At 43.8% G+C, this 21829-nt stretch overlaps 1 protein-coding gene across 3 annotated transcripts in view; it reads right to left on the bottom strand.

Annotated features, from left to right (window-relative positions):
- Positions 1-21829, bottom strand: part of Znf532 (zinc finger protein 532) — a 112855-nt gene that overhangs the window by 39890 nt on the left and 51136 nt on the right. For 2 of the 3 annotated variants that reach the window (XM_042675175.1, XM_042675174.1), the window contains 2 exons: positions 13536-15877; positions 734-915 (listed from right to left, as the gene is read on the bottom strand). In XM_042675175.1, coding sequence (XP_042531109.1) covers positions 734-915; positions 13536-15877 — 2524 coding nt within the window. The remainder of the gene's footprint in view (positions 1-733; positions 916-13535; positions 15878-21829) is intronic. The other variant, XM_042675176.1, reaches the window with a different exon arrangement.

Genomic DNA, 21829 nt, shown 5'->3' with positions numbered 1-21829 from the left:
GTTTCCGATGACCTGTTCTGAAGGATTTTCATCAGGGCAAAATACAAATGGCAGAGAAACTGAGCCCAGAAGGTCATAAAATGGTGAATAAAGTTCCAGTACAACACTAGCTAAGCTACCATTAAATCTGCCAGATGTTGCAAATACACATCTGTGAATCTTCAGGGGGGGTGGGGGGGGGCAGTAAAGAGCCGAGGTAAAGCTCACAGAGGAGAGAAGAGAGAAACCCGGAAGCAGGTATGTATAGGAGGAGGCAGGGAAGGTTAATTGGAGTGGAAATTCTTCCAAAATGGGCGATGCTAGGAAAGGATGTGCATGTGATCCTCTTCATGTGGATAAAACAACTAGTCTTACCATTTCTGTTTTCCTCAGCAGAGGGGAAGTATTAAGAGGTGAAGGAATGCATGGTATTCTTATAGGGGATAAAAGGTAAAGAGTGTGACAACAGAAAAAGGTCCGAAAAGGTTCTGTGGGTCATTCAAAGCCAAACCTCCATGCACGCACACTCATCTAAAAGGATGGGCCCACTCCCCCCATGTGTTGACCAGCAAGGCCAATGTTGCGTGAAAAGGATCTAGAGGTAAACTGTACTATGAAGGAACTGGGTTCCCAGAGGATCTGTTCATGAAGGCCTCACCGTCTGCCCCTGAATGCTATGTGCACAGATCTCTCAACTGGCAGTGTGGTTATTAGCGACCGAGCTGTACTTGCACGTTAAGTGAACGATACTAACCGAAAACCAACTCTCCGTGTGTAGTGCAGACAGTTCTTGGTGACGTGGGTCTGGAAGTGCACCGACCTGCAGATGGCCCCACACTCAGGGCAGGAGAAGGGAGATTTGTGCTGATGGATTCTCTGGTGTGAAGCATAACTGCACTGGTTAGGAAGCAGCATCTGGCAGATAGTGCAAGTCTTCTAAATAAACCAAAGGGGGAAACAGGGTTGGTCCTGCTAAGTAGTTTCTAATACGTAAAGAACCTTAGTTAAACCTCACAGTAATTACGCGTCTTGTCATTTTGAATACTATTATTGATTCTAAGCCCACGGGGAAATAGCAAACTTGAAAATTACATGTTCAAAGGAAAACTCTTAACTGTGTAAAATAAAATTATCAGTGCTCCAAAATAAGAACTCTTGGGAACTTCAGCTTTAAATGGTTCCAGCTTCATTACCTCACATTTTATTTAGTGCAAAAAAGTATTCGAAGTTGTATTCTTGCGAATTATGTTAGCAAACCAAGTTTATTTTATATTAACAAGTCCATAGGCATGTGAATTTTGACAGTATTAACAGTTTCACAGTTCATCAACTTTCTTCAAAATAATAAAAATTAACTGGAGGCTAGTCTAGTTTCTTTCTCTGCCAATCAATTCCATTATATGAATGGCCACTTGATTTTTGCACTTAAACTGGCCTTTAAATTAAGTGGCCATAATATGATTTATAATTAAAACCAATAAGCTCAAACTCAAATAGGTTAAGTTACCATGTTACAGAGTTTAAAGGCTGATTTCATGTTTTTGTGTTTAATGACTGAAACCATCTTTGGAAATGTGTCTATATTATTAACTACCCAGAATGCTACTTTTCACCACTTTATAAAAACCTAGACGTAATATATATATTTTTAAACACAAACCCAAAAGTACTCAAAGTAAAATAAACTGAGGACTTCTTTCTTCTAGCACAGCATATAAAATGATTTTCAGATATTCATGCAAAAACAAGGACCTCCAAAACACACAAGAAAGCCTCAAATATAGATTAAAATGTGCCTTTATATCTTATTCTTCATATTTATTTTAAATCAAGAATGCGCCTTTATATCTTATTCTTCATATTTATTTTAAATCAAGCCCCCCAAAAATTGATCTTTAAACTTTAGAGGACCTTAGACTAAGAAAAATAGAAAACTCACTTGAAAATTCTTTCTTGGTTTTCTCCTGAAAGGACTAAAATACAAATTTTATCCCATAAAATGTTTATTATAATCACAAAATAACATTACAGGCAGCTTTGATGAGATTAAGCATATTTTTTAAAAAATAGCATTCCTTTTCTGATAGCACACATGTCAAAGGTTAAAATAAGCCATAAGGAAATCCAATGGACAAATTCATTAATTATAGGATCCCGTTGGTATCTGTAGGTATCGACATTATTACTGGCCATCATCTGCTTCTTTGAATTAATGTTATCTATCTACCTTGACACCATAATTCCTTCCTTCCAGGCAGTGAATTATGATGTCTGGACTTCCACAGACATCTTAGGCCTAGCACTTTTTTGGGATAAAAATTCATACTTTCAAATTAAAGTAAGCAACAACAAAAAAAGACTACATATCTATACATATATATCCGTCTACATATATGCATATATATACATATATATACATATGTTCACAATGTGCGTGTACATGTAAAATGTAAATATGGATTGGGCCCATTTCACCATGAGCTAAATAGTGAATCAGGTACGTTAACGATAAAAGAAAATTTAAATACGTTATCTCGGGCTGGGAAGGTGGCTCAGTGGTAGAGCACTTGCCTTAAATACATTATCTCATTTATTTTTTCATCTATGAAGTCCACAATACCTCCATTTTACAGATGAGGAAATCGGGCTTAGCAAACTTAAGACACTTATCCAAGGCCCCACAGCTATTGAGATTCAGTTCTGAGGCCTCTACTGAGGGAGAGGGGATGTCACGAGGAACAAAGAACAAAATATACGGGGTTGAAAACTATACCGAAAGTATACCGAATGCCAAGGAGGACAGGTTAACATTAGAATCTGCCCTCATCTCCCCCGCTAGCGTGTCTGTTATCGAAAGTAATGTGATCATACTACTTTTATAATAGCACAAAATAAAAAACGAAAATCTGAGAGGGATAAGGTATGTGTTTACCTAAAAGTTAAAAAGAATCTTTCCATACTGTAGGTTACTCTTCCTAACACACCTAAAATGGGCAATGAGTTAGTTACTTAAGCTTATGGTCACCACACCATCCGATGTCCCCCTTTGCGCTGACCACAGGAAGAAGCACAAATGCACCTTCACCAGCTCAGAGGCCTCACTTGTGGGAGACACGAAGGAAAAGGTGAGAGACTGTAAGGACCAAACTCAGATTAAAAAAAAAAAAAAAAAAAGCAGTGAAATGGGGGAAGCTGGCTCCTGGAGATCATGCTGCTGTGCTCTGACCTTCAGTTTAGAGACGCACTCGTGATCTTGTGCTCACACTGCACCTGATCCTACTTTTTCTCTCATGGTTTACCTGTTTCCACAGCTAGCCTGTTTCATTTTGACAGAAAGTATGCTATTTTTGGTTGTAGACATTCTCTTCTTGGTGTCTGCATGGTACAATTGTTTTAAACTCATATGACATCACTGACTTAATCACTGACTGAACCAAACTACCTGTCTACCTGGTACAGAGATGTCATTGCATCCAAGTGCACTGCTTCCCCACAGTACAGCAGTGTTCTCCAATAGCTTTTCTGGGATGCTTTGAATTTCATGACAGAGATTTCTAGATCTAGGGGATATATTTTAGCAAAGTGATAGAGGACAAAGATTTCCTTGTAGTCTAAAGAATCTGACTGTAACTTCCTTTTCTTTACTTATTAATTTATTACCTTTCCCCCCTTAATCCCGGATGGCAGTACTGCTTGAGTCTGGTGCCTGAATACTGTCCCTTAGAGGCTTTTCACTCAAGGCCAGTGCTCTCCCACTTGAGTCACGCTTCAACTTCAGGTTACTCTATTTGGTGGTTAACTCGAGGTAAGTTTCACAGACTTTCCTGCCCTGGCTGGCTTCTAACTGAGATCCTCAGATCTGAGCCTCTTGAGAAGCTAGGATTACCAGTAGAAGCCACCACCAGCACCAAATTCCCTTCTTTATGTTACTGAAAATACTTTTGTTTAATAAAAAAATTTTCAACCAAATAAATCATGCCAATAAAATTTTCATAGCAACATTAATAGCTGCTTGAATAATCCGTCTGATGGATTAATATTAAGTGATTGATTAATAAACACATTTTAAAATATCTATGAAAAACCTAACTCCCCATCACATAAGCTGAAGTTATTTATTAAGGAAGCAGTCTTGGTTGATCACCTGCCTTTTGAACAGAAGAAAACCTGATAAAACGAATTCCAGTGGTTTTGTGTGTCTCTGGATATTTTACTTATGCCAACAAAAATGTTTTTCATCCTTAGGTAATAAACAACTAATTTCTACTCCGGAGAAGTTTCATTTGCACAAGAGATAATTCCTTTTTAAAGTAAATGTTTTTAATAGAGTCGGGTACTATTAGAAAGGTACAGGGAAAGAAAACCGAAGCAGTAATCCCATTCCATGCTACAAAATTCATCTTGAGCCTTTTCTACCCCATCCTGCCACTGAAATGAATCACGAGCTCACAAATGCCAGGGCTGGCATTCAGGACTCAAGGACATGGGGCTTACTGCCCTTCCCCTAAGTGAGAAGGTATCTGAGTAACAAGCAAAACAATTGCATTTCCATTCATATTTTAGAGAGGAAAAATAGCCTGGGAAAATTAAAGGCGAAGGGTGAGAGAGGCTGGAGTGGTAAGTGAAGCATGCATTTATACAAATAGACCCAAAGCCTGTGACAGCTCAGAACACTAAATCTAGAGGTCAAAACACCACCAGCTTCACAGTCAACCAGAGGCTAAGTAAATTACTGCCGCCTCATTAACAGCGGCTTCCTAAGCTCTGCTCACAGTACAATTAACAAAACAATGGTCATCATAGAGATATGTTTCCTAGCCTTTCGATCCATCCAGTTTCACAAAAAGAACACAGAGAAAACATTCCATTTCAGTTCACACTTGCATGGGAATAACACAAGGCATTACAGAGGAACTAGCTACAAAATCCCTTTGTTCCCAAAGCTAGTTGGTGGCAGTTTTGTTCTCAAAGCATGTGCAGTTAAAAGCCTCAAGAAGGGCTGACAATTAAATGACCAAATTTACAGAAGGTTACATGATGGACATGTATAATCTACTTAGGTGATTATCACTGGAGAATATACATATACTAAAGGTTGATAACACTAAAATATGAGCTAGTCTGAACAACGGAAACATCTAGCACTTGGGAGAGCAGGGTCCCAAACCAAGACAGACAGTCCTGGGGCTCGAACTCGGGGCACTGTCCCTGAGCTTCCTTTGCTCAAGGCTAGCACTCTACCACTTGAGCCACAGCGCCACTTCTGGCCTTTTCTGTGTATGTAGTACTGAGGAGTTGAACCCAGGGCTTCATTCATGCTAGGCAAGCACTCTACCACTAAGCCACCTTCCCAGCCCTAAACAATGACGTCTGAGGAAGGGAAGAAGGCCTCAGAGACAGCAGAAAACACTTGTAGCAGAGTATACCTAGCTGTCAGAATTAACTCTCAATAGCATTTGATATATTGGTGTGCTATGGTAAGTTCCAGAATCTGAAATGAATCAGCATAGGAGGAGCAGCTCAAATCTATCTCCTCTAACTGTACTCTTGAAGCCAAAATGGATCTAATCCTAAGAGTCCATTCTTCTGATCACTGAGGTCTCTGTCCCTGTAAAACTCTGTTTCTCTAGCCAAAGGAATGATGAAAAGAAAAGGTCATGAGCCAGCATTAAAGAAACCTTGCCTTGAATATGCTTCTGCCACTAACTGGACATTGTTTTTCCAATTGCAAAACACAAGCAGAGCAAAGGATCTATCTACCACATTCTCTGATTTTTTTTTTTTAGGGCTGACTCAGATTCCATAGAAAACACATTTTAGCAATTAAAGGTTCCAGTATGTATGCACTGCCAGACTGTACTTGGCTAAATTTAGTCACAGTTTTACTAAGAGTGAAGCAAAGACATTCCAATACATTTCGAGTATCAATTATTAAACTGACAGCCATCCACTCTTAAATACTTCATGGAGAGAAGGCCTGCTTCCCTGGCCTCTGCCCACTGCCTTTCTCCCCACAGCCAGGGTTATGAAACAGTTCAAACCAGAAGCCTCCAACTGAGGCAGATGTGTGGGTGTGCCTGCCAATTCCCAATAAGCTCCATTGGCGTTGCACTGCTTGATTCCATGCCCCTGCTCTCTTCCCTCACTTTAGACTTTCTCAGTGGGGTACCTATACTCAGGTAGGGGGTGATCAGAGCTGCCCCCAAAGCAAGAGTTAAGCTCTGGAACTTATCACCTTCCTGAGTGCGATAAAATCCCCAAGCTTAAGAAACAAAGAAGGCTCAAGCTAAAGCCTGAATTCCTTCCAAGACAGCCAGAGAGCCGCAGCAGGCAGGGCGTGGCTGGGCCCAGAGCTAACAAAGGGCAACGGCTCTGCAGCGCCAGGTCGATAGTTCCTCTCACATATCCACAGGAGGGGAGGAGGAAGGCGGGGGGCCTACTGGACAGACAGCAGGAAGCAAAGCCTTTCCCTGGGTGTTGATAGCCTGGCACAGCCTCAGAAGACTGCATACCTGCGTGCAAGGGGCTGGCAGATGGATGGAGATGCAGTCAGCAGAACCAGACATGTCCAGGAGAGTCTTGGTTTGCACAAGCAAGGGGGACAAAAAGGCCTATGCTGTGGGCGCAGGAGGCAAAGGAAAACAGAGAGAAGACGAAGAAAAAAGGGGAGCAGGCTAGGGTGAGGCTCAGTGGCAAAGTGAGCTATCGAGGATGGACTGAGCTAAATCGAGAAAAGGCTGTTCTTGGGAGCAAGGCCAAGGGCTTGAGCAGGTATACCGGATGTGAGATTTTCCTTCCTAACTGCTTTGAAGATGGGACAGAGAACAACTGTGATTCAGAGAGAAACCTCATAATGTCAAACAACAGGAGGTCTGATTCTCAAATTCCCATAGTGCAAAGCACTGTCTGCAAGTCTCAGGCAGAGCCTGACACTCCAAAGTTTAGAAAAAGGGAGTGGCAGACAGCCAGGTATGGTAGCATATACCTGTAATCCCAGTGCGCCGGAGGTAGAGGCCTGAGAGTATATCTCAAAAATAAAAAAAATTGCAGAGTGTCAGTGGCTCACACCTGTAATCCAAGCTAAGTGGGAGGCTGAGATAAGAGGATCAAGATTTGAAGCTGGTCTGGCAGAAAAGACTCTTATCTCCAATTAATCAAAAAGCCAGAAGCGGAGCTGTAGCTAAAGTAGTATAGCATTAACTCTGAGTAAGAAAGAATGCTCAGGGACAACACTCAGGCCCAGAGTTCAAGATCTATACACACACACACACACACACACACACACACACACACACACACACACACACCACACACACACTTCTCAAAAAAAAAAAAACCACTTTAAAAAAGGGAAAGAGAGGAAGAGGATGATGACAACAGAGGTAGAGAAGAAAATGAAGTACAACTTTCACTTCTAGGAAACAAAAGTGCTTTTCCTACCCTTCCCATGGAGGGCAAGTAGAAAGCTGGGGCATTGAACAGCCACAGAAGGACTCGGAAAGGGGAGCAAGAGGGCAGACCAGTCAGGGAGTTCAGGATGGAAGAACGGAGGCTGGAGGGCTGGACATTTCCCCTGGCCTCACATATCCGGTGCTTACGTTGAAGAAGCTGGCAACGGTGATGGTGATGTCAACACAAAGAAACAAAACCCCCTGTTCTCTGTGGAACAAAACCCTGTTTTCTGTTGCCAAAGGAGCGGAAAGGGACAGCCGAGGGAAGGAGAAAACGTTTAGACAACCACTGCTCCACTCCAGCCAAACCCCATAGGACACGCTGCGGCCCCACCACGCCATGCCAGACTCCCAGCCCTCCCGGACTTCAGTGAAGTGTCCCAGCACCCTGCACAGCTGGAGTCAGGGGCGGTGAGGAGCAGGTGAGGAGCTCAGCAGGCATAAATGACCCAGAAGAAATCTCCAGGCCCAGGTGATTTTGCTGGAGAATTCTACAACATTTAATAAATGCCTAATACCAATTATAACATATTCATCCACAAAACACCTAACGGGGCACTTCTTGGTTCATTTGATAGCTTGTAGTAAACTACCCAACACTAGAAAAGGATGGGGGGAAAGGAATCTACATAACTACAGATATAAAATAAATGAAATGACAACAAAATAGTACCAAGTATGATTTATAAAACAGACAGGAATTAGGCAGCCTTACCAAGTACTTCCAGGGATATAGAACCATTCCAGTATCTGAAAAACCAACACAAGTTACTCCCCAAAAAACTCTAAAACCAATAAATGAGCTCAACAGAGTCACAAGATACAAAATGAATATGCAAAAATAAATTGTATTTTTATATATTACCAATAAATACATAGATGCTAAAAGTATAATGTTTTATAGTTACTTAAAGTAAAAGCATTGGAGCCAGGCGCCGGTGGCTCAAGCCTGTAATCCTAGCTATTTAGGAGGCTGAGATCTGAGGATCGAGGTTCAAAGCCAGCCTGGGCAGGAAAGAACATGAGACTCCTATCTCCAATAAATCACTAGAAAACTGGAAGTGGCACTATAGCTCAAGTGGTAGAGCGCTCGCCTTGAGCTGAAGAGCACAGGAACAGCGCCCAGGCCCAGAGTTCAAGCCTCATGACTGACAAAAAAAGAAAAACATTGGGACTAGGTATAGCACAGTAGATGTCTAGCTTTCATGGTGCCCTGGATTCAATCCATAGAACCGAAAAAAAAATTAAAAACTAAAAGCAAACATGTACAAGAAAACTATGGAAGAAATCAAAGGACAGAGAGCCTATATTCATGGACTCAACACAATACAGGTGTCTATTCTCTGCAGAACTGACATTTGAGCTTAGTGCAATTTTTGTCAAAATACTAGGAAGATTTTTTTTTTTTGCAGATATGGACAAGATTGTTTTAAAATTTATATGGAAAGACAAAAGAACCAGAAAAGGCAAAACTTAAATTTTGAAAAAGAAGAAAGTCCCTTGGACTTGAAGATAATATAGTTAGGTACTCAAGCCTGGGTGGTGATATTGGTCTAAGGACAGAGAAAAACGGACTAGATAGAATGAAGAAGCACCATACAAATACGTTCACCTGGCACATAAGCAATTCACTGGAGAGAGACCAACTTTTCAATACACATAGACCAAAACAATAAACCCAACCTAAGCCTCATGTCTTACACAGAAAGTATCTTGAAATGTATCACAGATTTAAATGTGGAACTCAAAACTAAAAACCCTCTAGAAAAAAAAAAAGAGTAAGTTTTCAAAAATCTAGTGCTAAGCAAAGCAAAAAGAACAAGGAATAAACAAGCGATAAAACTGATGAACTGAACCTCATTAACAGGCCAAAGGGCTACTGAGGGTATGAAAAGACAAGATGCAGACTGGAAGTAAAGACTTGCAAACACATACCCTGCAAAGGACCCTTGTTAGATTTTTATCAGTAACTTTTAAACCTCAATAGAAAAACAAAAACAACAACTAAACTAACTGGAAAATAGACTTAACGATATAAAAAGGTATTTCCCAAATATATATATATATATATATATATATATACATACATACATATACATATACACACACACACTCACACATATATACACACACAGGTAGCAAATCTGTAAAAATATGTTTAACATAATCAACCAATAGGAAAACACAATGAAATAATATACCTATCAGAGTAGGTAGACACAATTAAAAGAACAGATTTGAAGCCAGCCTGGGCAGTAAAGTCCAAGACTCTTAACTCCAGCAAAAAGCTGGAACTGAAGGCAAGGCTCAAATGGTAAGAGCAGCAGCTATGAGCAAAAAGGCCAAGCAATATCACAAGGCCCAGAATAAGCAAGGAATAAAAAAACAGTACCACCAGCCAATTTTGGCAAGTCTACAGAGAAACTTGATGGTTCCTGGGGATAGCTACTCTAGAACAGTTTAAGAGTCTAAACATGCAACTCACATAAAAACCAGCATTTAGCCAAGCTCCTGGTTACTATACCACAGAAGTAAAAACCCTGTTCACACAAAAACGTGTACACTAGTGTTCATGGGAGCCATATTCTTAACAGCCCCAAACTAGGAACGAAGCACAAGTCCCACCACAAATGATTAAAGAAAACTACGGTGTAACAACAGACTCGAATATCACTGTGTAATAAAAAGGAATAAGATACAGAAGGCCCAACTTGTAATCGTTTAACTTATCACTTTTCAATGTGTAAAAGTGATACACTTTCAATAGAATTATGCTCAGAATAGAACTATACTTGGAGTGTTGGATCTTGATCTTTTCCCAGGCTAGCAATACAGTCTTCCATTCTCTCGCAATGCTAGGTAGCCACAGCCAGTGAGCCACCACTGGGGAAAGAACTGATACTCTACAGCATATTGTGTTGCTAAGCTAGGGTATGTGGCAGGGTAGGAACATACAATGCATTTTTGGCTAATACAGTACTTTGAACCTACAAAGGGCTTATCAAGAAGGTAGTACCATCGTCATGAGCAGAGAAGCATCTGTATTCACACAGGCAAAAACCTAGAAGACTCTCCAGGGAATCATGGTGAATGAAGAAAAAAAAAATCCTAATGACTATGCACACAGTATAGTTCCAGGCAGGTAACACTCTCAAAATGACAGAAATGCAGGTAGTGGTTACCAGGGCTTACAGTGGAATGGGCAGTAACAGTAGCTTCATATCATAGGATTTTTCTCTTTCCTGACTGTATTGATGTCAGCACCCTGGTTGTGATACTGATTGGCATTTGTAAGCTGTGATCCTTAGGGAGAACTGGATGACGGGTGCCTGTTACTTCTATGAGTCTACCATTACCTCAAACTAAAAGGGAAAGAAGGAAGAACGATGCCAGCTGCCAGCAGTGGTTCCTCCTTCCTCAGGCCTGGCTAACCAGAGCTGAAAGGCAATGCCTGACGGGCAGTGATCTGCAGATCTAGCCAGGACCAGTGGACTTCCTATAGAACCTAACGCTGGCAGCAAGGGCTCGTGGGGAAGCTTCTGCAGACCAGGCAGCGTGCACACCCTAGGCCCTTCTCAGGACTGACAACAGTGTAGATATAAACCAGGCAGCTGTGCAGAGCCCAAGCCCAACTCAAGACCACCAATACTGCAGGCCAGAGGCTTTGCCTATATGGGGAACTGGCAGGGGAAAGACAGGTTAGGGTGTAAGCCTACCTACAGGGGATGCCACTACTCAACAGTGGGAAGTCCTTGTTTCCCAATTTACCAATAAGTTACTAGAACACAGGGGTTAGGGGACAGGGGATGTAAAGGGAAGTTCTAAATCTAGAAACACAGTAGACAACAGAGGAAAGAAGAGGTTCGGTAAAGTCAGCAAAGTCTCTGGTCCTAGCGGAGCCACTAGTTCATCTTCTAGATTTTGTAGGGGGAAAAAAAAAAATCACAAGGCTTTCAGTCCCATTCACACAGGCAAAGTTTTTTTTGTTTTTTTTTTCTCAACTGAGTTTAAGGTTACAATTATAAACTGGGCAAGGGTCATGTGACTGGTAAGTAGAAAGATGGAATGATTGTTCTCTTCTTTCTTATTGCTGCCCCACTTCCGGCCACCCCAATTACCAATATTACACCTGTGACAGTGATGTAGAAGGAACCCCAGTTCAAGTGCAATAGTAGACTGTGGTACTGGTACTCTACAGACCTCTTGTAGCAGGGAAAGAGAGGCGGTGCTTCTAAGTGGAAAAACAGCCATTTCACACAGGGCTACCACGGCCTGGGGCTCAGTTAGAACCCAGACTTCCCGCCTCCATCCAGGTGAGAACTAAAAGGCTGAGTCTGCACAGACCAGGAAATGCATACAGGGTCTCCTGACCACGAGTGCTATGGGAGGAAAGCATAATATGGACTTATGCTCATGTGGCCAGCCCCATAAGCACCTGGCTGACCAGTCGGCTGATGCTTACTAGATATAAATCTTCTCTGAGAGGTGCTGAGTGTACAACTTAGGTAGGCAAGAGACTAGGGAGTACATGTATATCTGACCATAAGTACAGCCTGCTATACTTAAGGACTCCACGTGGCGTGCACATTTTACTCGTCCCAGCAGTGAGGGACATTCTTCTTCTCTCAGTTAGAGACTTCATCCTTGTCTGAGCCTGGCGTGGCTGTTGAGCCTCCAAAAGTAATCCAGAACCAAACCTGGTGGAACACAGAGAGCAGCGAGACTCTTAACCCTTAGCCCACTGTCTTGCATGTTTCTGGAGAAGGCAGTGTCCTAAAGAAGAACATAGGAAGGCAGTTCCAACCAAGGACCTCCATGCCAACCCTCCTGGGCCAGGCCAGAGGCCATGGAGTCCTAGCACAGCAGAAGACAGGATAAACAACTAAAGAGATGCCTTTTTTTTTTCCTTTTACTGCATTCTTTTAAGATGGAAAGAACTTCCACCCTTTTGATGAAGAGGTGGCAAGAGAAGGGAACAGCAGGATGGAGAGACCCTGGGCATTGTCACTAGGACATGAGCCAAGAGCCACAGCCATTGCTTCTCCCTTGAGCTCACTGCTGTTCTCGTCCTGAAACATCTACTGTGGGAACCAATGACAGGATAAACACCAAGCCTGCCAGAAGCTAGTCAGAACTCTCACTTCCACAGCCACTAAACTGAAAACCCAGAATATAAAGTGAAGTCATGTTGATCTTTTCTTCCTCATACTCAAAGGGATCACTGTCTTGGATTACCAAGACAGTGAAGGACTTCTGACCACAGCACAAATCTCCTAATTAACAAACAGTAGGAAAAAAACCCACTGGTTCTTCATAAAGAGAAGTCCGAGTAGCAGTGAACATGAGTGCACACTAGCGCCCCTCCCCCTCCGAACAGCACACAGGTTCCGATCCAGACTGCATGTCCTATGGTTTCCCTGGCTGGAAATTATTTGATTCAGCATGTCCAGTTACTTCCAAATAATAGGCATATTTGTCAAACATGTTATCTAGTTGCCTCATGGAGAGCTGGAGACGACGGGGAGGCAAGCCTGATGCCTATTGTGAAATGCCTTTCACACGCACCAACCTGCAGAAACACAAAAGAGCTGCAAAAGCAGCTTTAGGTAAGAAGTGCTGGTTTGTCGTCCGTAGCTTAAATCCACTGAATATGCTGCTGAACCACTGTCTTAAGCAGATATGCTAGAAAAGTTGGCACCCATCAGATGTGTTCAGAAAAGACATTTCAGTACTGTAAGTAACCACAGGAAGTACTTGTAAAAATGCCAAAAATCGTCGCTAATAACTAAGGAGATAAGGCCAGGTAACCTGACAGTGGGGTGACACTAATTTGATAGCTAAACCTTGGACTAGCAACATATATTCCGATAACCAAACAATTACCTGAACTGAAGTACCACAACCCAAACCAGTGTATAGACTTTGTATCTCCATGTTTCAGCACTGCTTCTGCTCTATGGAAACAATCCTCTCTTTCTCCCTCCCCTGTGCCTTGCTAGCATACATACGCGCACACGCTCCTCCACCCCAAAAACAAGACATCCTACTGAGCACTCATGGCTACAGACTCGTCACCGAAACACCAAAATGTAAATGATACTCTACTTGTCCACTCGTATCTGCAGCCTGCTGGAAATGTGTGGCCAGCGATGTCTCGTCCTGGAAGACTTCGTTACACTCCAAACATTTGAGACTGTGTCTACAGAGTTTGGAGGGGTCTTCGTCTAGGGGCATAGCTGGGGAGATGGGTGTGCTGGAAGGAGCTGATATGACCGTCCCCGTGATGCCAGACTGGATTTTGGTGACAGTGTGTGTGCCGGCTCCCACGGAGCTCTGCAGAGTGGGAGAGGAAGCAGAAGTATTGCTAGACGGAGAAACTATCATCTGATCTGCTGGGACTGGCTTGAGAATTAAGTGGGAGCACTGCATTACCACTCCTTTCTCCTTATGGCCCCGGGCATGGGAAAGGAGGCTGCATTTGTTATAAAAAACGAGGTTCTTGGTACAGTGGTTGCAGGTGACTTCGATGCGCACGCTGCGCCGGTCGTAGTGCTGGGTCAGACTCTTCTCCAGCGCGAAGGAGTCCCCGCACTCCAAGCACTTGTACCCGCGTGTGGGGATCGTGATGCCCGCGTTGGCAGGAGGACTGAGGTTTGGGATGTAAACTGGGACTGGGTTGACACTGCTCAGCACCTTGTTGAAAGCTTCCACCACCGAACTCTGCAAGGAGGACACCACCTGGACACGGGACACCTTTTTGGGTGGCTGCGAGGCCGCTGCATTGATTATTGCCTGCTTTATTTGTTGCTGAGGTTTGGTTAGCACTTGGCGGAGTTCAGAGGTGGCCTGGGCACCCTGAGGCAGAAGGTTAAGGTTGGCAAGGTGCACAGTCTTTGGCACGAGTTTGGCGTTCGCCAGGCTGGAGGCTGGCACCACAACGGTTTGCTGCTGAATGGCATTGGCAGCTTTAATGATGGCGCTGCTAGCACTCTGGACAGAGGCAGCAGAGATGACCGTGGCTTTCACCGTCGTGTTGTTCGCCAGCTTCAGATTGATGACTTGGGACCCTGCTGTCTTCACGGCGGACACGGGGAGGAACGCGGTGGCCACGGGCTTGATGGTGACCTGCTTGGGGGTCAGCTCGGCAGAGGAAACTGCCTGGAGAGGCGCCCTGGTGGGAGAGGAGAGGACAGTGGCCGAGGCTGGAGATGACAGAAGGGATGTCACAGAAGCCATCACAGACGCCGTCTGCTCAGAAGGCTTCTTCCCCGAGTCAAGGTCCACTTCCGGCAGAACCCGCGTCACCGTTCTCTTGATCTCCCCGGAAGATGTCTTGATGGTCTTGATGCGGACCTTGGGGATGGCCGGTGTGGGGCCTGCAGGAGACGCCGGGGACCCTTTGCTGCTGTTCTCACTGGAGATGCTCCTGGGACTATCCGATGGCTTGAGGGAGGCTTTCTTGGGGCCATCGATGAGGCTCTGGGATTCGGGAGACTTGTCAGCAGGTCTCGGACTGTCATTTTCTTCTTTCGGTAAGGGAGATGCTTCCCTGGAGTTGGCCACAGGCTCTTTGCATGAGTCAGAAGCCGCCTTTTTGGCGCTTAGGGCCGCAATGGCGGCTATACAGGACGAGAGCTTGGAGGCCGCCTTGGTCTTGGATGGTGCAAGCCCAGCAAGGCTGATATCGTTCTTCTCCAAGCTCAGCTTCCCATCAAGGACCCTATTTTCGAGCACCTTCTCAGAGTTCTCCTTCAACTTATCCTCCAGCTTTCTGACTTTAAACGATTCATAAACACTCAGACTTATGGAATTGCTCTCTGTTTCTCTCTTGACTTTGTTTTTATCTAGACTGCCTGGCGTGGCCATTCCAGTTTTGCCTGAGTTTTCTCCTCCCAGTGCCTTTAGTTTATCACAGTCCTGCTGAGAAACAGACCCCGTCAAGACATTCGATCTGAAACCGGAGCGCACCTCCTCCTTGTCCGAGGGGTCGTCCACCTCGATTTTCTCATCGTCATCAAACTCTTCAGCACTGGAGATAGGGCTGAACTGGCTGAATGCCGAGTCTTTGAGAGTCACCTCTGAGGTAGGTGCGTCTCCTTTCAAGGACTTGGCTCCATCTTTACTGTAACCATCCAGAGAGGACGCTGTGAGAAACCCGTTGTGTAAGCCATTGCCTGTGGGATTGTGGCCTTCCTTCTCCGCACCCTCGGAGGAATCGATGTTCCGCACATTCTTCACAATCACGCTGACACCCACATCGGAGGACGATGGGGTATGCGAGTCGTCGTCCACGTGAGCATTCTGCTTGATGTGGCTTTCGTGGTCATCGTGTCCGGATTCAATAGCTGCTTTGGGATCGACCATATCTGGGATGTCAAATGCTGCCAGGAGGTCATCGAAGTCTGGGGTCTTCATATCCCCCATGGTCATGAATTTGATCAGATGTTCTGTTAAAGGAATGGGAAAGAAATCCATCAGCGATGAACATTTGTGACGATGAGTCAAAAATCCCACCAGACAGTTTCTACAACACAGTGAGGAACAGCAAGAAAGAGCAACTCAACTCGGTAATAGCAGTTAGGGAAACCATGGGAACCTGAGTCAAAGTGGCATCCACAGACCGCACAAAACCCCCATCATTCAGAGTTCCAAAAGGAACCTTTCCAAAATGTCGTACAGCATCACCAGTGCACCTAAGAATGAAGTTGGTTGAAGCTGTGATAGCACAGAAAAGCAGGTTTTAGTGCAGAAACGAGAAAGCGTCATTTTCACACTGTTTTCATATAAAGCTTTGTCTCCAGACTGTTTTTTAATCCCTAAACTTGTTCTCTCAGGGCTGGGAGTATGATAATGGGGTCTGAACTCAGGGTTTCCGACTTGCTATGCAAACACTCTACCACTAGAGCCAAATACCTCCAGTCCCCCAACCTCTTTTTTGGCTTTTTTTTTCTTTTTCAGATACTGTGGGCCAGCCTTAGTCTACAATCCTCCTAAGACCTACATTTCCTTACCTCTCCCTCTTGGCTGGGATTACAGGTATTAGCCACTCTACCTGGCTTCCAAACATATTTTGATCTTGGTAGCATTTAATCCCATTTGCAAAACATCATTACCATAGTCATCATACTATTTGGGATAGTAAATTAAAAGAAAGAGATTGTAAGGGTATTATAGATGTTAATATTCATCCACAGAAGAAATGGGCATACAAACCTGCCACCAGATAGACATAAGTCCAATTGGGAGATATTTTTTAAGACCCCAAAGTTCCCCAAGTACCCCTAAGCTGTCCATGAAGGAGTATGTCAAGAGATGAAAACCAGAGAGGCAGACAGACCCCGGTGGTGGAGGAACCCTTAAGTTATATTTTAAAAGAAACTTTTCTTGCCAGGCACTGGTGTCGCACCACTATAATCCTAGCTACTCAGCAGGCTGCAATCTGAGGACCATGGTTCAAAGCCAGCCCAGACAGGAAAGTCCATGAGACCCTTATCGCCAATAAACTACTCAGAAAAAAAAAACAGAAGTGGCACAATGGCTCAAGTGGTAGAGTTTTAGCCTTGAGCAAAAGAAGCTCAGGGACAGCACCCAGGACCAACCCAAAAAAAAAAAGACAGGAAAGTCCATGAGACCCTTATCGCTAATAAACTACTCAGAAAAAAAAAAAAAGTGGCATAATGGCTCAAGTGGTAGAGTTTTAGCCTTGAGCAAAAGAAGCTCAGGGATAGTACCCAGGACCAACCCCCCACCCCCCAAAAAAATGGAAAGAAACTTTTCTTATTTGTAAGTAAAAAAGGAAATGGAATATGAGTTGATTCCAACCATTTTTATTTAAATCTAATTTTTCCTTTTAGGTTATAAGAGATACTCTCCATGGGAGAATGGAGAGCATTTCCAAAGATGAAAGACACATAAATATACAGAGTGTTGGGGTCACTAAAAGGGAGCCTTTTATCCCACCTTTGGAGGCTAATTGAACAGTCTCCACAATGCCCCATCTTAGACCTGTCCTCTAATGAGTGTCCTTGTCTCTTCTTACCTACTGGCCTATCACCTGCCTAAGGACAGGTGATATAATTAACAAGCCACAAGGTTAGAGGCTAGATTTATAGCTGAACAGGGGCTCAGCTCTGTCACTTACTAGCACTCAGAACCACAGGAAATCTCCTTGGACTTGGTCTTTGCTTTGGCAGTAGAGCAAGCATCTAGGAGGAAAAGTATTTGGGGTAAGGACAGAAGAAAGAACAAAGGAGAATGAAAAGCAAGGAAAGGGGCTGGGAAAGGGGCTCAGTGGCAGAGTGTTTGCCTTGCATGCATGAGGCCCTGGGTTCAATTCCTCAGCACCACATAAGCAGAAAAAGCTGGAAGTAGCACTGTGGCTCAAGTGGTAGAGCGCTAGCCTTGAGCTGAAGAGCTGAAGGAGAGTGCCTAGGCTCAGAGTTCAAGCCCCACGACTGACATTAAAAAAAAAGGGGGGGGGGGGGGGACTGGGAAGGTGGCTCAGTGGTAGAGCGCTTGCCTTGCATGCATGAGGCCCTGGGTTCGATTCCTTAGCACCACATAAGCAAAAAGAAAAAAGCCAGAAGTGGCACTGTGGCTCAAGTGGTAGAGCACTAGCCTTGAGCTGAAGAGCTGAGGGACAGTGCCCAGGCCCAGAGTTCAGGCCTCATGACCAGACCCAAAAAAAAAAAAAAGGCAGGGAAAGGGGGGTGGGGGGGGAGAGATAAGCAAGCAATCAACAATGGAAGGACTGCAGCTGACAGACAACAAAATCTGATTGGTAGGCATATATTCCTAGACTTCAGTATTTACTGTTGTTCCTCCTTTAAACTTGTGTTAGTGGTCCCTGAGAAGTGGTCTAACACATTTAATTGGAGTAGCTAATGACCTTCTTTCTTGTACAATCTATAAAAGATCAGACATTCCTTATGAAGGCAACAACACGGGGTCAAGGTAGAACCTCTACAGATGAGAATATATATCCCTATGAAAACTCATATAAAATGCATCAGTGGAGGGAGGGAATAAAAGGGAAAAAGGGAACAGCTTACACTAAGCAAAAGGAAAGAAATGTACATATCACCAGATGTGGAAGAAATACTGGTATTGTCAAAGCTCATAGAATTCACAAACATTATAGATCATGATAATGATCTTGTGGATAATTTGCCTTGTGGAGGTTAAAATGTGTTTCTGACTTTAATTATCACTATCTGCGAAACTGTGAAATTTATGTAATCAATCTCAATAAAAAATTATTTTTAAAAAATGCATCAATGGCTGCTAAGACCCTCAGCATATGAACTCACTCTGGAGACATTTCTAACTACTTCTAAGATTCTCACAGGGAAAAATCTACCATGGCAAATGAAAGAAACATTTAAGTTAAGCAGGCGTTCAAGTATAAATCACCTACCACTTGTACATGTCTCAATTACACAACACTGGAGAAGTCTTGTGTGCTTGGTACTTTGCTTAAAGAACACTACTGCGGTCACTCTTCTCTATTTGCACAACCAAACAACAACAATATCCCCAGCATAAAGTCACCTTCAACATAAAAGGCACACAGGAAATAAAACATGGAAATTTCCTAAGTGATACTGATGTGAAAATATCCAGGAGAAATCATAACCAGGAGGAACTGTGATGATGATTTTCTTTTTAAAATTGAATTAGGCAAAACTGCAAACTCTGGGGAATTAAAAATCCATCTGTGAGATAATGTGTCCATGTTAAGAATCTCCTTGTTAAATCCTGACCCATCACCAGTGACTCATACCTATAATCCTAGCTACTCAGGAGGCTGTGATCTAAAGATCAAAGCCCAAAGTCAGCTTGGGCAGAAAACTCCATGAGACTCTTATCTCCAAGAAACTACCAAAAAGCCTGAAGTAGAGCTGTAGCTCAAGTGGTAAAGCACCACACTAAGCAATAAAAGCTCAAAGAGGGGCAGTGCCCAGGCCCTTCATTCAAGCCCCAGGCAGGCACCACAAAAACAACGAAGAATAAATTATGGCCAGGCACAGGTGGCTCATGCCTGTAATCCTAGGTACTCAGGAGGCTGAATAAAAGTTCAAGGGCTGGGAAGGTGGCTCAGTGGAAGAGCGCTTGCCTTGCATGCCTGAGGCCCTGGGTTCAATTCCTCAGCACCACATAAGCAAAAAGAAAAAAGCCGGAAGTGGTGCTGTGGCTCAAGTGGTAGAGCGCTAGCCTTGAGCTGAAGAGCTGAGGGACAGTGCCCAGGCCCAGAGTTCAGGCCCCATGACCGGGCCCAAAAAAAAAAAAGAATAAAAGTTCAAAGTCAGGGCTGGGAAGGTGGCTCAGTGGTAGAGCACTTGCCTTGCATGCCTGAGGCCCTGGGTTCGATTCCTCAGCTCCACATAAGCAAAAAGAAAAAAGCCAGGGAGAGAGGAAAGGGGAGGGGGAAGGGGAGGAGGGAAAGGAAGAGAGAATAGGTACCAGAACAAAAAAAAAAAAAAAGAAGGAATGAGAGAGCAAGCAAAAGATAGGGGGAGGAGGAAGAGAGAGAGAGAAAGAGAGAGGGGGAGGGAGGGAGGGAAGAGGGCGGGAAGGGGAAGGAAGGAAGGAAGACAAAAATCCTGGAGCCAGGAGTGGTAGTTTGTGCCTGTAAGCCTAGAACTAGGAAGGCAAGGAGGAGAATTCAAGGTCAGCCTGGGGAAATTCACCCACTGCAAAATTGAAAATTTACAAAAAAAATCTTTTATCGTAAAATAACCACTTTGCTATTGTGAACTGAATATACCAAATCAAGCTATATTTTCAAAGTGTCCTGTGGTCCATCTATCTTGACCCCTAGATTATATATCACTATTTTTTAGAAACTTAAAGACACAGAACCTTGCCAAACACTGGTGCCCATGCCTGTAATACTAGATACTCAGAAGACTGAGGTCTAGAGGAGCATCTCCAAAATGCAAAATAACCAGCAAAAAGCAGGGCTCAAGGACTAGTCCAAATGATAAGAGCACCAGACAAACAAGCAAGCCAAGTGAACTCAAGGCACTGAGTTCAAACTTCCTTACTGGCAAAAATAAAATAAATGATTCAGAATCCTGACCAATCTCTCCCCCAAATCACCAAGGTTGAAAGAGTCTGAAAGGTAGGTCTTTATTCAGTGCTACCACTTACCTGAAGCTGGGACTCAGGCTCCTGTAGTCCCCAGTAGTAACTGAGCCCTGCCTAAGTCCCTCTAGCCAGAAGGATTTGTGCCACTAAAGATCTCTGTATGATGTGGTAAGCCAAAGACATCACACAGTTTCACACTGTTCATTCCACAGGACAGTCTGTTCAGAGCAAAATGATAATTCATAGATAATTCATACAACCAAGGCCCAGGACATACAACCAAGAGATATAGTAAAAAGTTACCACATGAAACAAAACTTGGGTAGTTGTCAGTTCCGCTCAGCAGTGCACCTGGCAAGTACTCCTATGACACTTGCACAATCAAACCCTGAGCCCTATTACTTTCTCCTGATACACACACACACACACACACACACACAAACACAGGCACACACACAGGCAGCAGTATGACTAGGTCCTCCAGTGAGGGCTAGCTTGTCCCTATGCCTCCCACATCCTCTGCTATCTGGCCAGCTCAAGCAGCATGAAGGTCTAGGAAGCTCCAGAGAAACCCATGCCACCTGCAAATCCCCTAGGGGTCAAGAAGATTGATCCTCTTCTCTCAAAGCGAAGAAGACAGGTGAGCCCACAGTGAACCAATGAATGGTACATATTGCTGATGAATTACTAGACTATGGGGCGACTCAAGTAGTAGAGCATCTGCCTAGCAGGCTGGAGGCTTGAGTTCCATCACCAGGACCAAAAAAAGAAAAAAAAAAGGATGTTAGTATAAACTAGCCCAAGTATTAGTGGAATATGCCTATAATCCAGGCACTTGGGAAGCAGAAACAAGAGGACCAAGAGTCAATACCCTGACTCAAAGAACACAAAATACACAGACACACGCGTGTGCGTGCACACAACACACATGGAAGGAAGCCCAGGTAGAAAGGCGCTTTAAGGCAGTAGCTGGCTCTGCACATCACCAGAAACCTGAGATGGCTGAGGAAGTGGACCCGCCTCTCTGGGTTGTATGATTAACGTAATAAAAACCGCTCTCTGTAACTTCATACTTCTTTTTGGGTTTCTAGAAATGTTTTTCACATTGTTCTATTAATTTTCTCTTCACACAGTAGAAGGCAAGCACAAATGTTCTACTTGGAGAGGGGGGAAATGCTTTCCTCCTACTCTATTTCCCAGTCATAATGAATACAAAGAGGACATTTATGTCTGAAGATTTCCTTCATTTTCTACCCCAATTCTTAAGTAATACCATCTTAAAATAGACTCATTTGCCTAAAAATATTGTA

This window comes from Dipodomys spectabilis, unplaced genomic scaffold (genome assembly GCF_019054845.1).
Source record: "Dipodomys spectabilis isolate Male_0828 unplaced genomic scaffold, ASM1905484v1 ptg000024l, whole genome shotgun sequence".
Taxonomy (NCBI): domain Eukaryota; kingdom Metazoa; phylum Chordata; class Mammalia; order Rodentia; family Heteromyidae; genus Dipodomys; species Dipodomys spectabilis.
The sequence above is the reverse complement of the archived record's forward strand: the minus strand, read 5'-3'. Positions and strand labels throughout refer to the sequence as shown.